The 16,541-nt window shown below is 40.0% G+C and overlaps 1 protein-coding gene across 2 annotated transcripts in view; it reads right to left on the minus strand.

Annotated features, from left to right (window-relative positions):
- The window catches only part of SLC41A2 (solute carrier family 41 member 2), a 148,203-nt gene that overhangs the window by 81,192 nt on the left and 50,470 nt on the right, over positions 1–16,541 (minus strand). For both annotated transcript variants that reach the window (XM_089651842.1, XM_089651843.1), the window contains exons 2-3: positions 14,083–14,651; positions 2,622–2,729 (exon numbers count right to left, since the gene is read on the minus strand). In XM_089651842.1, the coding sequence (XP_089507968.1) occupies positions 2,622–2,729; positions 14,083–14,604 (630 nt within the window). In that variant the 5' untranslated portion in view covers positions 14,605–14,651. The remainder of the gene's footprint in view (positions 1–2,621; positions 2,730–14,082; positions 14,652–16,541) is intronic.

Below are 16,541 nucleotides of genomic sequence, written 5' to 3' on the forward strand. Positions count from 1 at the left end.
GCCTGTGCGCTTTTTATTTTTTGCATTTAAAAAAAAAATAAAGACCAACAATTTTGAGAACAAAAAAATATATATATTTTTGACTTTTTGCTATTAAACATGTCCAGAAAATAAAAAAAAAATAAAATTTTGTCATAAATTTAGGCTAAAATGTATTCTGCTACATGTCTTTGCTACAAAAAACCAAAAAAAACAAAAATCAATACGTGTAAATTAATTGGTTTACGTGAAAGTTATAGCGTTTACAAATAGCGGTATAAATACTGGAATTTGTGAAATTTTTTTACTAATAATGGCGGCGATCCCACGAAAGCGGGACTGCAGCGGGCATTCTGACACTGGGGGGAACTAACTTGGTGCCACTGACATCCCCAGTGAAACCAATACAGTGATTAGTGCTAAAAAAAAAGCACTGACACTGTACTAAAGGCACTGGGCAGGGAGGGGTTAACACGAGGGTCGAACAAACGGTTAACTGTGTGCTGGGAGTGTTTTACTGGGGGGCGGTGTGTTGGTGCTTCACTGTAAGGACACTGCTCTGGATGGCTGTGCTGTACCGGGAAATGCAAAATCATGTGTGTGTGTGTATATACATACATACATACATACATATATACACACACACACACACGTGATTTTGCGCACCCCTGCCACCCTGTAGCAGTATATCTGCTATAGGGCGGCGAGCATGTGGTTATTTAAATTTTTAGATACATATGCTGGGAAAACAACAAAAAAAAGAAAGTCAGTCAGTCATATACAGTTCTCAGCATAAATGAGTACACCCCTTTTGAAAAGTAAGATTTTAAACCAATATCTCAATGAACACAAGAACAATTTCCAAAATTTTGACAAAACAGTTTTATAGAACATTTGTTTAGCTCATTACATGAAAGTAAAAGTTAATATAACTTAGATTACAAAATCTTCAGTTTTACTCAAATTAGTTGGTGCACAAATGAATACATCCCACAACAAAAACTACTCCATCTAGTATTTTGTATGACCTCCATGATGTGTAAGGACAGCACCAAGTCTTCTAGGTATGGAATGAACAAGTTGGCGACATAATGCAACATCTATCTTTTTCCATTCTTCAACAACGACCTCTTTTAGAGCTTGGATGCTGGATGGAGAGAGTGATGCTCAACTTCAGCATGGGCTCTGGCAAATTCTAGGCAGGCTTTTTTGTGCATGGGCTTTAGGAGAGGCTTCCATTGTGGACGACACCCATGCATGCCATTCCTCTGCAGTGTACACCATATTGTGTCACAGGAAACAATCACCCCAGTTTGGCTTTCTACTTCTTTAGCTAACTGCAGTAAATTTGCATGGCGATTTTCTTCAACACTTCAAAGACGTTCTTGTCGAGGTGTTAACTTCCATGGACAGTCTGGATGTCTCTGTGAGATGGTTGCAGTTCCACCTTTGTAAAATTTTTAGATCGATTTTGCTATTATTCTGATTGGTAAAGCTTTACTGATCTTCTTGTAGCCTTCACCTTTCTTGTGTAAGGAAATGATTTTGTGTCTCAGGTCTTGTGACATTTCTCTTCCATGTGGTGCCATTGCTGACAGCAGGAAATGGAAAGAGGTTTTCTTTGTTAAGTAACGCCCATTTATAATCAGCTGTCTGCTGGACATCTATTTAATTAATAATTAGTCTCACCTGTAGCCGAATTCTTGTTTATTAGGATTTTGTTGTCTAAAATATAGCTTTGCTCCTAAGACTTTCATCGGGGTGTATTCATTTTTGTAACATGGTCTCGAATGAATTTGTTAGGAAAAATAATTTTTTGTGTGTGCAAATTAACAAATCTTGTTTGCAATCAATGGCCCGCATTTGTGGGAGTATTTTGTAGTATAGTGTCCCATAGAAAATGTTGATTCTGAAAGTAAAGTAAAGGTTTTCTACAATTCTGTTGGGGTGTGCTCATTTATGCTAAGCACTGTAAATAGAAAGAACAGCTAATGAGAGAAATAAACTGGATCCATGCATTAAGTCTGGTTCTTACATATACTATTTGCATGCGTTCCCCAACCTCAGGAATGGCATGCTGCTTTTTTTGCAGCATTTTTTGGGTGTGCAAAACGAAATGCATCAAGGAGTCTTGGCCACCCATGGCCCTGCTGCCTGTTCACCGATTATCCTTCCCTGGACCATTTTTGGAAGGACTGGGAACATCTCACAAGAGCTGCAGATTTGGAGATGCTCTGACCCAGTCATTTACCTATTACAATCTGGCCCCTGTCAAAGTTGCTCAAATCCTTCCGTTTGATGTGTTTGAAAGCAGAAAAAATTGGCAACTTCAGAGATAACACGTTCACTTGCTGTCTAATATATCTCACCCACTTTCAGGTGCCACTGTAATGAGATAATCAATGTTATACTTGTCAGTGGTCATAATGGTATGGCTGATTGGTGTAATATATATATATATATATATATATATATATATATATATATATATATATATATATATATATATATATATATATTAGTATTATTTATTTTAGGAGCATTTAGGAGGTAACAATATTACCATTTGATCAATGTTTAGATATGAAAAAGAAGACCTAACGCAAGTTTTTGCAAACAAATATAGAAGGATATTTACTCACTGCAGTTGAGAGCCTAGAAGCTAGAGTCATTTCCAGGTTTCCTTTAAGACCAAGTAGCGCAGGAACCAAGATAAAAACTTCTGTAAGATTTTTAAACACTTCCCAATGCTGTAGAAAGAAAAGACAAAATAACAATTGGACACAAATTTTCTGTTTTGCTCTCATATGCTGGCATAGAATACCTATTTTACCCACCACTAACATCTTCTGCAACATAGGATTTTAAGCATTACTGCTGCAAGTTATTACAAGCATAAATGCATGCAGATGAGACATCAGCTGTCTGTGTAGGTAGAACACACAAGTCCTGTCTTCCCACTCACTGTCTGTTTCCCCCTTTATATGGAGATTACAATACCAGTATTAGAGAACCAGCTGAAATATGGCAGGACAGCACATGGTCATCATTAGTAACTGATAATACAGTTTTTACAAATAATAGAAATTCCAAGCAAAGCATAGTAACCAATTGAAATTTAAAACCTTTTAAGTAATATCCAGGCATGGTTTTTAGGATTCCTGAACACAGAAACAGGGGCGAACTGACCATTTGGAAACTCGGACACTGCCCGAGGGCCCGGAGTCAGTAGTGGGCCCCATGAGTTGTCAGTCCGCAGGGACACAATTGTCAGTTTGGGCAGGGACACAGGAGCCCCATGATCCCCATGAGTTGTCAGTCCGCCCCTGCACAGAAAGCACAAAGCCTCTTGCATCAGATGACTAGAACAGCACCCTCCTCCATTCCTAGCAGGATTCACCTATCCATACATGCAGTAACCGAGGACCTAGCTGTTCAGATAATCTGGTGCCACCCACACAACCTCATGCTCCATTTTCCACCTGATGACACATCGATCATGCTTACATCAGTGACTACCCTTTAAGGCCCTTGTGCCCAACCTGTGGCCCCTTGGTATATGATGTGCAACCCTTGGACCTCAGCAGTCTGTAGTGGGAACGTTAATTAGGTAATAGCATCAATCTCTACAAGTTTCATATGCCATGTTTCCAGTTTTATATTGTCTTCTGCAGCATATCCCCAGCCAAAAGTGTAGCATGTCCACATTCTCTGACCCTCATTTCCTCTACTAGGTATTACATATATTAAACATTATGTGTGGCCCTTTGGTGATATCTGGGGCAGCATTTGAGTTCCTCTTATGCTAATAAGCAGACAAACACTGCTATAAGGTCTAGGGGCAGCCTTATTTATGAATAATCTTTTTATTTAGTATGCAAGCTTCAAGTGAAACATTTGAAAGCATGATCCTTATTCATCCTGCATTAAAAGGCCTAGAATGTCTTAAAGAATATGTAAACTCAACATTTCATATTTCTGATATGTGCCTGCTGTATCATGTACTTGTAGAAAAAAGTATCTTGTTCTCTGTGTGAAATTCCCGGTGTTCCTGACAGTCCCTCTGCTTTCCTGTTAAAAAATGACCACACTAAGCAGGAAAGCACAGTGTGGTCAGTTCTCTAGCTATGCTGAGAACTCAAGACACTCTCCTCCAATGATCAAACTGGTCCTGACAACCCCTTCGGGCACACATCCATTCACTGGGAAGATCAGTGTAATGCAGTTTCTCCTCCATCAGCTCCTGCTGCAGCTGAGAACAGAGGGAATGTGAACACTTACGGGAAAAAAAGAAAAAAAAAAAAAAGGGAAAACAAGGTATATAATGTGTTTCAAATCTATATACACAAATGTGTTGATTTTCATTTCTATTTTAAATTGAATGGGTTGCTTTGCAAGGTGAGGGTTTACAATCACTTTAAAGTTGAACTACACTGCATCTGAGCAGTAAAAAACAAAAACACCATTTAATTTTTAATATTCAAAGCAAACTCCCCTATCCATTCATGTCTCCATGCTTTATTTTGCTGAGAAATCACTTTTAAAAACACCCCTCTAGCATTTCTGGCCTCAGCCATCTTAAGTAAGGGCAGATTAGTTTACTTCATGGAATCCATCTGCCCTTAGCTCTGGATTGCAGACAGGAAGGTTTACTTAAGCCTCCTCTCCTCCCCTCCTGAAATGTATGACATCATCATTTGCCTAGGCATGGAAACCAGGAAATACCTGAAGAAATGTTAAAAAAAAAAAAAGTTTAAAACAAGCAAATATAATATACCTTCCTATTTATTTGCTAATATTAGCAGCATGATTAAACATAGTTAATGCTGATTGACAGAATGAAGTTCCACTTTAATTACAAGATGCCTTTATTTTAAACCCTTAGAAACACATGTTTTCTACACAGAAAACAAGATAGTTGACCTAGAATTAGTCTGGCCAATAGAAAGATGCTCACCATCTAATCTATTTCATTCCAGAATATTTTTTTGCCTGATTATACATAACATCTTTATATATAAAATATGTGGTGCTGTTTAGGCCACCTTTTCCTTGCCACAATAATACAACTAATTCTTCTAATGTGAACTTGAACCTTGTCCATACTAGCCAGAATAGCTGGCTAGTATGGACAAGCCTGACTAGCTGGTTTGCTGCATTAACAACAGCCACTTGCTTTTGTATGTGCTTTCCCACAGCCAGACCAGCTAAGAGTTAAAAATCGAGATATGCTAAGTGTCCAGTAGGCTTTTCCCTGCCTCTCTATGATATTAGTTGACTCTGGTGACTAGCATCCATCATCAAGTCCTATATAGTGGTGTTGGAGAGCGGGGACAAGGGCATCGCATGTATCCTGAGTAAAGGGCATTTTGTAGGGCTCCGATGATGGAATGGGATAGAAGGGTAACACAGGAATGGTAAGAACAGGCATCTTTTCACTGATAATGGTTAACAACAGTGTTTGTTCAAATCCCTCTCCACTATCCAAATTTTTTTTTTTTCTTATAAAGTTTAGTCTCTAGTTATAGTTCAAACATTTTTTTTTAGCTTGAACATAAGGAAGCTGACACCTCCTTCCAGATCATGGCAGTTTTGCATATTCGTGTAGACCATACACTTATTTTATAAGACTTATGATAACATTGCTATTCTGTGTACATCATTTAATTTTTGTAGTTTGTTGTATTTAATATTTTATTTATGTAATTTAAGATATTTTATCAATTGTATATGGTTTGCTGTCAAATAATAAAAATATCGGTATAAGATCGTACACCTGATTTCTGACTGGCATCCAGGACACTTTCTGTCTTGAATGCTAGCATAAAGAAAACATATTGCCCAAGATTACTAAACAGAAATGAAGGTATGTTGGAATATACATTGGGTATAGAAAAGAATCACCCCCACCCCCCCTAAAATAGTCACATTTGATGATTCAATGAAAGACAGACACACGCAGTTTTTGTGTTATCCAGCGATTTACTCTGTAGAACATCCAAGTGAAAGATAGAACACCAATATGTTAGAAATTAAAAAAATCAAGAACAGAATCATTGAGTTGGAAAAAGGTTCACCCCCTTGTGTCAGTATTTTGTGGAACCACCTTTTGCTTTAACTACAACTTTTGGTCTGTTGGGATATGCCTCTTCTAACTTTGCACATTTAGAATTTAGACTTTGCAATATTTGCCCACTCTTCTTTGCAGAACTGCTCAAGTTCAGTTAAATTTGATGGTGACTGTTTGTGGACTGCAATCTTCAAGTCATTCCACAGATTTTCAATGGGCTTTAGGTCCGGGTTCTGACAAGGCCATGCAAGGACATTCACCGTTTCTCCCTTCAACCACTGTGTGGTCATTCTTGCTGTGTGCTTTGGGTCATTGTCATGTTGGAAGGTAAACCTTCTTCCAATTGACGATTTCTGACAGAGGGCAGCAGATTTTCCTCAAGAATTTGACGGTATTTTGCCCCATCTATTTATCCTTTTATCCTGACAAGTGCTCTAGTCCCTTCTGCAGAGAAACATCCCCATAACAGGATATCACCACCTCCATGCTGGATTTCCACCAGACATATCATTTAGTGTTGAGGCCAAATAATTTAATTTTATTTTCATCTGACCATAACACCTTTTTCCATGTGGCCTCAGAATCTTCAAGGTGCATTTTAGCAAAGCTCAGTCATGACTGCATGTGGCCTTTCTTGTGGAGTGGCTCTTTTCTTGTAATCTTCCCATACAAGCCACATTTGTGGAGAATTTGTGATACGGTTGTCACATGTACACAATGACTACTCTTAGTCATAAATTCCAGCAACTGCTTCAGAGTTGCTGTAGGCCTCTTGGTAGCCTCTCTGACCAGTTTCCTCCTGACTCTTTCATCCAGTTTGGAGTGACGTCCTGATCAAGGGAGGGTTTGTGTTGTATCAAATACCTTCCACTTCTTAATAATAGACTTCACTGTGCTTCTAGGCATTGATCAAGCCTTTGACTTTGTCTTTACATTCATCTCCTGACTTATGCCTGTCCACAATTTTCTCCCAGAGATCTATTGGCAGCGCCTTGACACCTATAGTTGATTGTTTGCTTCACTTACACTACCAGGGACTGAAATGATCCAGGAAAGCTATTTTCCTGCTAAGCTAATCAAAATGAGCACAGCTGATCACAGTTGAAAGTCAAATGGCTTTGTGTGCCATTGAGAAAGTGACTCAATGATTCTGTTTTTGAATACTGAATTTCTTTTTTCCTGACATGTTGGTGTTATATCTTTCAAATACTGTGTCTGCAAAGCAGCAAAATGTAATTATTTTAAAAGGGAGTGGATTATTTTCTATTCCCACTGTATAACTCGCTAATATCCTACCTTAAAATGGAACACTAACAAAACCATTTTTGTAGATTTGGATAGCACGGGGAAGGGTGTGATGGTCAGATGTTTACGGCTATCTGTGCCCCTGTTGGGAACATGCAGATGCAGTTTCAGAGCCACAAGGACACAATGGTTGCCTTGATAAAAGACTCCTCATGTGGCTGCAAAATATCACATCTGCATCTATAGTTTGTGACTATTAATGTTCATTGTTTACACAATATGAATTGTGGGGCCCTTACATACCTCTACCCAATGACTTGAGCTAAGGATTGGACAACCGAAAGCTGCCCTCTCTCTGTGATCTGACGCTTTCCCCTCACCCTAGGTCATCCCTGGTATCCTGCTGGGCTGCCCAGGGTTGGAGAATCTTTTTCTGCCAATATAGGATATTTCCTCCTGCTCAAGTTGGCTTTACCTCTTGAACCACTTCTTTCTTGCCACCACGCTACCCCAAGCCTGTCGAACCCAGTCTGACCTCAAAGTTCTTGCATTGAGTGTGAAGGGCTTGAACATCCCCAAAAAGTGCAGAGTGATCTTAACAGACCTCCATTAGGTGCAAAGTTCAACTTTTCTCCAAAAAACACATTTCATATGCAATTAACAGCCTAGTCTTTGCGACCACTGTTAACCTGTGTCTTTCCACACCTATTCACTGGATAACAGATCAAGAGGGGTTTGTATTTTGCTGGCCAACTCTGTCTACTTGCACCCTCTGGCTAAACACAGGAACAATGAAGGGCGTTGCTTTTTTTTTAATGACAGATCAAATCAATATGCACATAGTGAACCTTCCTACCATCTAAGCAACCCATAACCAGATTACATTCCTTAAATTTGCATTAGACATCCTGAATTGTAAGGGACAGTACATAGGTTTTCTGTCACATCAGCACCCACTGTATTGAGTGTGCCACATTTTACCCCTTATGACCAATTCTCCAAAGTTGATGACATGGCAGGGAATGGGGAGAAATTTACCTATTATTTATTTAGAGTCTATTGTGTCTGGGTCATTCTTGAGGAAACTCAGTCTATGGTCTCAGCACCCTTGTTTATATAATGAGCTCTTTATGCACTGCTGTTGTGATTCAAATGTGCATTAGCTTATTTTTTCATTTTACTAATTTAATGTCATGAACGTGAGCAAGGGATGAAAAATATCTCCAACAATGGTGCATGTAGTGATGCTGCATTTTTTTTTTCGTTTTATACATAGAATAGGGCAAAGCTTAGGTAGGGAAAGTAGGGAGACAAATTGGACCACTATTTAAAATGTTAATAATTAAATACTTAAAAGGCTAATAGCAGGTCACAGGAGTGCAGAACAAAGTACACTCCTGTGATCCATAGGGGAAGTAGGACAATACTTCTCCTTTAACTACTGGTTAATAAGATTTCACAAACCAGCAGCTATTAAAAACAATGAAACGTATGCAAATTTTGGTGGATAGCAGCTCTCCATATTCTTGAAATGCAGCAGGAAATACGTCTCTCGTTGTAATTTGTGAGAGGTTTGGCTTAAGCTATAAGGTCTTCACTATCCCAAAAAAATGTGAGGAACTACACCACAGTGAGTGACAGAAAGAAGCCAGATTCCTGCTGTGACTGGCATCCTCAACAATTAGACCTCATGCACACAGGGTATTTTTGCACTCACTGTTAGGGGCATCAGGCTGGGTTTTTTTTTTTTTTACAATTTTCCAAATGCCTCTCCATATTATCCTATGTGTCCATGCACACATAGACTTTTAGTAGCAGGGGATTTTAGAAGCTGTAAAAAAAAAAAAAAAAAAACAACCCCACTGCCAGTGCATCCAGGAGCAGCAGCGTTTGGGCAGAAAAGGTATTTGAAGCATCTAGATCAGGGGTGGGCAAACTTTTTGACTTGAGGGCCGCAATGGGTTCATATATTGGACCCGGGGGCCGGACCAAGAGTAGATGAATTATGTGTATGTGTCATCCATAGTAAGTATAGTAATATTCCCCCATAGTAAGCATAGTAATTAATCCCCCATATAGTAATTCATCCCCCATATAGTAATTCATCCCCCATTTAGTAATTCATCCCCCATTTAGTAATTCATCCCCCATAGTAATTCATCCCCCCTATAGTAATTCATCCTCCATATAGTAATTCATCCCCCATATAGTAATTCATCCTCCATAGTAATTCATCCCCCATATAGTAATTCATCCCCCATATAGTAATTCATCCCCCATAGTAATTCATCCCCCCTGTAGTAATTCATCCCCCATGTAGTAATTCATCCCCCATATAGTAATTCATCCCCCATATAGTAATTCATCCCCCATATAGTAATTCATCCCCCATAGTAATTCATCCCCCATATAGTAATTCATCCCCCCTATAGTAATTCATCCCCCCTATAGTAATTCATCCCCCCTATAGTAATTCATCCCCCATATAGTAATTCATCCCCCATAGTAATTCATCCCCCATATAGTAATTCATCCCCCATATAGTAATTCATCCCCCATATAGTAATTCATCCCCCATATAGTAATTCATCCCCCATAGTAATTCATCCCCCCTATAGTAATTCATCCCCCATGTAGTAATTCATCCCCCATATAGTAATTCATCCCCCATATTAATTCATCCCCCATATTAATTCATCCCCCATATAGTAATTCATCCCCCATAGTCATTCATCCCCCATATAGTAATTCATCCCCCATAGTCATTCATCCCCCCTATAGTAATTCATCCCCCATAGTAATTCATCCCCCATATAGTAATTCATCCCCCATAGTAATTCATCCCCCATATAGTAATTCATCCCCCATAGTAATTCATCCCCCATAGTAATTCATCCCCCATATAGTAATTCATCCCCCATATAGTAATTCATCCCCCCTATAGTAATTCATCCCCCCTATAGTAATTCATTCCCCATATTATTTCATCCCCCATATTAAGTCCCCCCTGTGTCAATTCACTTACCTTTGCTCCGCGCGTTCCTCTCGCCGTGTCCCGCGCCGTTCCGGTGTAGCATGAAAATCTGTCTCCTATGAGGATCTGTCCCCCTCGACGTATCTGCGCATGTGCCAGTTTCAGGCATTAGCAGCCGATCGGCGATCTCCGGCACATGCGCAGATACGTCGAGGGGGACAGATCCTCATAGGAGACAGATTTTCATGCTACACTGGAACGGCGCGGGACACGGCGAGAGGAACGCGCGGAGCAAAGGTAAGTGAATTGACACAGGGGCGGACTGTGAGAGGAGCCTAGCGGGAGCCTAGCTCCGCGAGCTGGATTAAAAGGTCCGGCGGGCCGTAGTTTGCCCATTGCTGATCTAGATGCATACATACAGTGGGGCAAAAAAGTATTTAGTCAGCCACCAATTGTGCAAGTTCTCCCACTTAAAAAGATGAGAGGGGCCTGTAATTGGCATCATAGGTAGACCTCAACTATGAGAAACAAAATCTAGACAGACAATCACATTGGCTGATTTGGAAAGAATTTATTTGCAAACTATGGTGGAAAATAAGTATTTGGTCACCTACAAACAAGCAAGATTTCTGGCTCTCACAGACCTGTACCTTCTTCTTTAAGAGGCTCCTCTGTCCTGCACTCATTACCTGTATCAATGGCACCTGTTTGAACTTGTTATCAGTATAAAAGACACCTGTCCACAACCTCAAACAGTCACACTCCAAACTCCACTATGGTGAAGACCAAAGAGCTGTCGAAAGACACCAGAAACAAATTTGTAGACCTGCACCAGGCTGGGAAGACTGAATCTGCGATAGGCAAGCAGCTTGGTGTGAACAAATCAACTGTGGGAGCAATAATTAGAAAATGGGAGACATAAAAGACCACTGATAATCTCCCTCAATCTGGGGCTCCACGCAAGATCTCACCCCGTGGGGTCAAAATGATCACAAGAATGATGAGCAAAAATCCCAGGACCACACGAGGGGACCTAGTGAATGACCTGCAGAGAGCTGGGACCAACGTAACAAAGGCTACCATCAGTAACACACTACGCTACCAGGGACTCAGATCCTGCAGTGCCAGACATGTCCCCCGCTTAAGCCAGTACATGTCCAGGCCCATCTGAAGTTTGCTAGAGAACATTTGGATGATCCAAAAGAGGATTGGGAGAATGTCAGATGGTCAGATGATAGAACTGCTTGGCAGAAACACAACTCGTCGTGTTTGGAGGAGAGAGAATGCCAAGTTGCATCCAAAGAACACCATACCTACTGTGAAGCATGGGGGTGGCAACATCATGCTTTGGGGCTGCTTCTCCGCAAAGGGACAAGGACGACTGATCCATGTACAGGACAGAATGAATGGGGCCATGTATCATGAGATTTTGAGTGCAAACCTCCTTCCATCAGCAAGGGCATTGAAGATGAAACGTGGCTGGGTCTTCCAACATGACAATGATCTCAAACATACCGCCCGGGCAACGAAGGAGTGGCTTCGTAAGAAGAAGTTCAAGGTCCTGGAGTGGCCTAGCCAGTCTCCAGATCTCAACCCCATAGAAAACCTTTGGAGGGAGTTGAAAGTCCGTGTTGCCCAGCGACAGCCCCAAAACATCACTGCTCTAGAGGAGATCTGCATGGAGGAATGGGCCAACATACCAGCAACAGTGTGTACCAACCTTGTGAAGACTTACAGGAAACGTTTGACCTCTGTCATTGCCAACAAAGGATTTATAACAAAGTATTGAGATGAACTTTTGATATTGACCAAATACTTATTTTCCACCATAATGTGCAAATAATTTCTTTCCAAATCAGCCAATGTGATTGTCTGGATTTTTTTTCTCATTTTGTCTCTCATAGTTGAGGTCTACCTATGATGCCAATTACAGGCCTCTCTCATCTCAAGTGGGAGAACTTGCACAATTGGTGGCTGACTAAATACTTTTTGCCCCACTGTATATAGGTCTAAATGCTCCTAAATACATGTTAGCGCTAGGCGCGTTTAGCGCTTGAGTGTTAATTCATTTTAATGGCCAGAATAAATCATTAGTCTGGCTAATTAAATTAACGTCCAAGTGCTTGACACTTTTACAAGCACCAGGCATTTTTTCTGCAAAAATGCTGCTGCCAAGAGGAGGAGCGTTTTAAAAATGGCCTTAGTGCCTATTGGATACATAAATGTACTGTTTCATGAATGCTTATAAAAGACATCCCCAAGAATAGTGTCATGGAAAAGCTGAAGTCACTTTACTATTGATGTGTCTTGTCTTTAGCACGCTACACCTTTGCATACACCTTTGGTATTTGCATGCTTCACCTTTCTGCTTCCGATTGCTGAAAGCACGTTTTATTTTCCGAAGCTAGATCGTCACGTTCTAAAGAAGCACTGATTATAGTAACCTGACACCATCCCCAGCACCTGAGGCAAGGAAATGCCAAAAAAGCTAGAAATTCAAAACTAAAGAAATATCTAGCTACTATAATAGGTTGCTTATTTTTTTCAAGAGTTTTTATACCTTAGAGGGCTAAAATGTTAATGCCTGTGTTATGAACTTTAAAAAAAAAAAAAAAAAGCAGAATTCCAGGCTAAATTCAACTAGTCTTAAAAATGCTCCCTCCCCTCTCCTAACACCTAGGGCGACTAACTTGTGTAAGAAAGATGTACATACTTACCTATTTTTATCCCGCTCTAGTCCAGTGACGTGATCTGGTTTCCATGTCAGTCAGCAGCAGTGGCTGCAGGGGAGAGGAGGGATTCCCAACACTGGATTGTCCATAGGAACCTATAGGTAAATGTCAGAGCTCCAGGCTGTACAAGCTGCTGTCAAGTGCTCTCTCTCATCTCCCTACAGTTACCACTGTACACAGGGAATCATGTAAACAGACCAGAGCAAGACGAAAAATTAGTATATACCTCTTTCTTACACAGGTTAGTTAGCATGGGTGTTAGGAAGGAACATTTTTAAGACTAGTTAGGTGTAGTCCGGAATTCTACACATTTCTTCACAATGCTGAAAAGATACAAAGATGGACAAGGGCTATTACTGAAATATTTCAAAAATGGACCGCGCTAAGGTCACAGATCAACTAAATAAAATGTGCAATCTTTGAAGTGATAACAATGAGCAAAATTCAAATATAATGTTAATATTCAGTCCCAACATGTGAATAATTGCTGCAACGGTGCTGTATCTTTAACAGTGATACTCCATGCTGAGATGACAAGTGCTTCTCTGTGTTCACAATGGTGCCCCACATAGATGTAAACTCACCGTCATTTCATGACCACCTATCTCTAGGTAAGTCACACTCGCTTTTGGGACTATCCCAGTATGCAATCTGGTCCAGCACCGTTGCACCAATTATTTGGATGTTGGGACTGAATATTAACATTGTATTTGAATTTTGCTCATTGTTATCACTTCAAAGATTGCACATTTTATTTAGTCGATCTGTGACCTTAGCGCGGTCCATTTTTGAAATATTTAAGATTTTGTGTATAGTAATTCACAATTAGGACTGCTGCTATATAGGTATCTTATATATAGTTTAATTCTTTTATATATATGTAATTTATTTTTTTCCCCAAGCACAACAGCACCCGTTTTCTTTCAATATAAGGGCTATTACTGCTTGTTCAGAATATGTAAATACTTTAGTATGCATGATCTGGGTGCAGGTTCACTATAAAGATGAATTTCAATTGGTTGCTATGGATTACTGAACTTTTATATTGCTCCATGTAAAAAAAAAAAAATATTGAAACAGACCTGTACAACGTCCAGAACCATTCCGGCAGACACAGTTCCAAAGCCTGCTAACAAGAATGGCACAAGTATCTGAAGTGCCATGGCAAAACTAGATTCTTTTGGCAACTTTTTTCTGCCCTCCACCGGGGAATCTGTATCCTCATCCCCAGATGCCCGGCTGTCCTGCAGCATAGCATCTGTTTCTGATACTTCCCTTCCATCACAATAATCATAACTGTCAAAGTCATAACTTGTACTGCATATATTTGAGCAGTGCGGGCCATTTCCAAGGTAGTTCGGCTCAGAAAAATGGTGGTATTCCAAGTGTTGATCCGCTCGGATGTTAAAGCCATGTCCAGTGGGTGACAATCCATTGATTTTCTTCAGTCTTTCTTCCTGGCCCTTGTGGCACGCTAGAGGAACCATGCTCAGCAGAAGAGTGAGGAATTTCTCAGACTGAACTGCATTCACGTTAACATTACAGTTTAATGGCTCATCTTTCATAAATATTAAAAATGGTCCCCCATGGTGGTTACTCATCATGCAGCAGCTGCTCCTTCAGGAATGGTTTAATACTGTTCACGTAGCCCCTGAACAAGAAAAAAAAAATCAATCAATATAGGAGAAGAAAACGCATACATAAAACCAGAAAAATATGAGGCAATTCAGTGGTATTTGAAAATTGCATTTTGCAAGGGAAACCTGTACTGAGAGAATAAGGATGCTGCCATTGATGACCTTCGAAAAAGGACCAATGGCTTCAATACATTTTGAGGTACTGATCTGCAAATGAATGCAGATCAAGAGTTATGAATCCATTTATAACTTCTAACCTGCATGCTTTTCCAGATTAAAGACTCAACATATAGAACCATATACAGCCAGACAACTAGTATCCTCCATGTTTCAGTCAGTACAGGTCTCCACTGTTGTTGGGAAAAACAACATTCCCCCTGGGTGATCTATGTACATTGCAAGGATATCAAACTTTGTTGCAGATTCCTTTTGTTAACCTGAAGGAATATCTGGCGGTTTGTCTGTGTCCATGTGCAGAGCAAATCTGTATGGGAGTGGTTTTATAAACATCAATCAGCTGCACTTCCTTAAAGAGGAAAGTGGCAGGGTCTGCCTCCCTTTAAATGTGATTTTCCTTTGGGAATGACCTTTTTGCTGCAGGGAATGCCCAAAATCTGACTTATATCTTTAGTGCAGACTTCTGAAAAAATAAGCAAGCCAAGCAGGAAATTACATTTCTGGGAGGAGTTCTGTAGACCATCTGTATACAGAACGCCTCCAGGTTGCCATATTGCATTTTACAGAAAACTAATTACAATGGCCCTTTGCTTGACTTTATCTGGCCCTTGAGGCATATTTTATTGCTACTGACACCATAAATGGGGCATAATTCCTGCCATTGACACCAACAATGGGGCACTATTCCTTCTACTGACACCAACTATTTCTCCCCTAATTTCAAAGTTTAGGCACTGTTTACTCCCACTGAGCACAGTCCAGCCCCCCCTCCCCCCTAAAGTCTGAAGGACAGTAAGATGGCCCTTTTAGAAAGTTTGGAGAACCCTAAATTACAATATGACTTGTATATTTTATTTAGTTATATATTTATTTTTTTTGCATTTTTTTTTCCATGAAAGTGGAGATACCCTTTAAGATTTAACTGAATGACATTTTTTTTTATATCCTGGTACAACTGAAACCCTCCAGCCATTTTCATATACTTCCTTTGTGATGAAGAAAAAAAAACCAAAAAAAAAAAACCACCTAGCTTAAAAGATAAGTTCACCTTTGGTTCCACCTGTTTTTAGGGTGGAATATATAGCATGTTCCCACCACTGTAGCAGTTGCCCAATCCCCCCCTCTCTGTGACAGAAGTAAAGGGAATATTTCCCCATACTAGCTGTCAGATTTCAAAAGTGGCGAGGCCATGCAGGTCTCTGTGAATGAATGACGTAACGCGGCTGTGTGAACAGAGTTCTGTGAATGAATGAACTACTTCAGCCTTTTCCGGTGGTCGGCCTGTAGTTCTCTAAGAACTACCAAGGCGCTGCTGAGCTCGCTGGTAGTTCATTGAGCCTTCCTGTCAGAATGTATCTGTTTACCCGTACGGGATATACTGGCACACAGATACACTGACACATTGCAGGAGCCTGCATGGCATCAGTAATCTGCTGATCGTAGGTGAAATGCTTTCCAGGCTCAAAAATAAATAAATCAATAAATAGTAAATGTAAATTTTTTTTACCTGCAAAAAATTTATTTATTATTTATTTTTTTTGTGAACTTATCCTTGCCATTTAATGAGATATTTGTTGAAGATCCATTTATATCCTATCTGTACGCACTTGATAATTAAATTAACATTTAAGCTTTTGGGTTTAGGTCTACATCTTTCATAATCAATCTGCCATACAGACGATAGTCTATCAAAAACATGTAGCATGTCCACTTCAACAATGCGTTCT

The sequence above is a fragment of the Staurois parvus genome, unplaced genomic scaffold (assembly GCF_062004578.1).
Source record: "Staurois parvus isolate SC_StPar_1 unplaced genomic scaffold, SC_StPar_1.0 ptg000025l, whole genome shotgun sequence".
NCBI classification, from domain to species: domain Eukaryota; kingdom Metazoa; phylum Chordata; class Amphibia; order Anura; family Ranidae; genus Staurois; species Staurois parvus.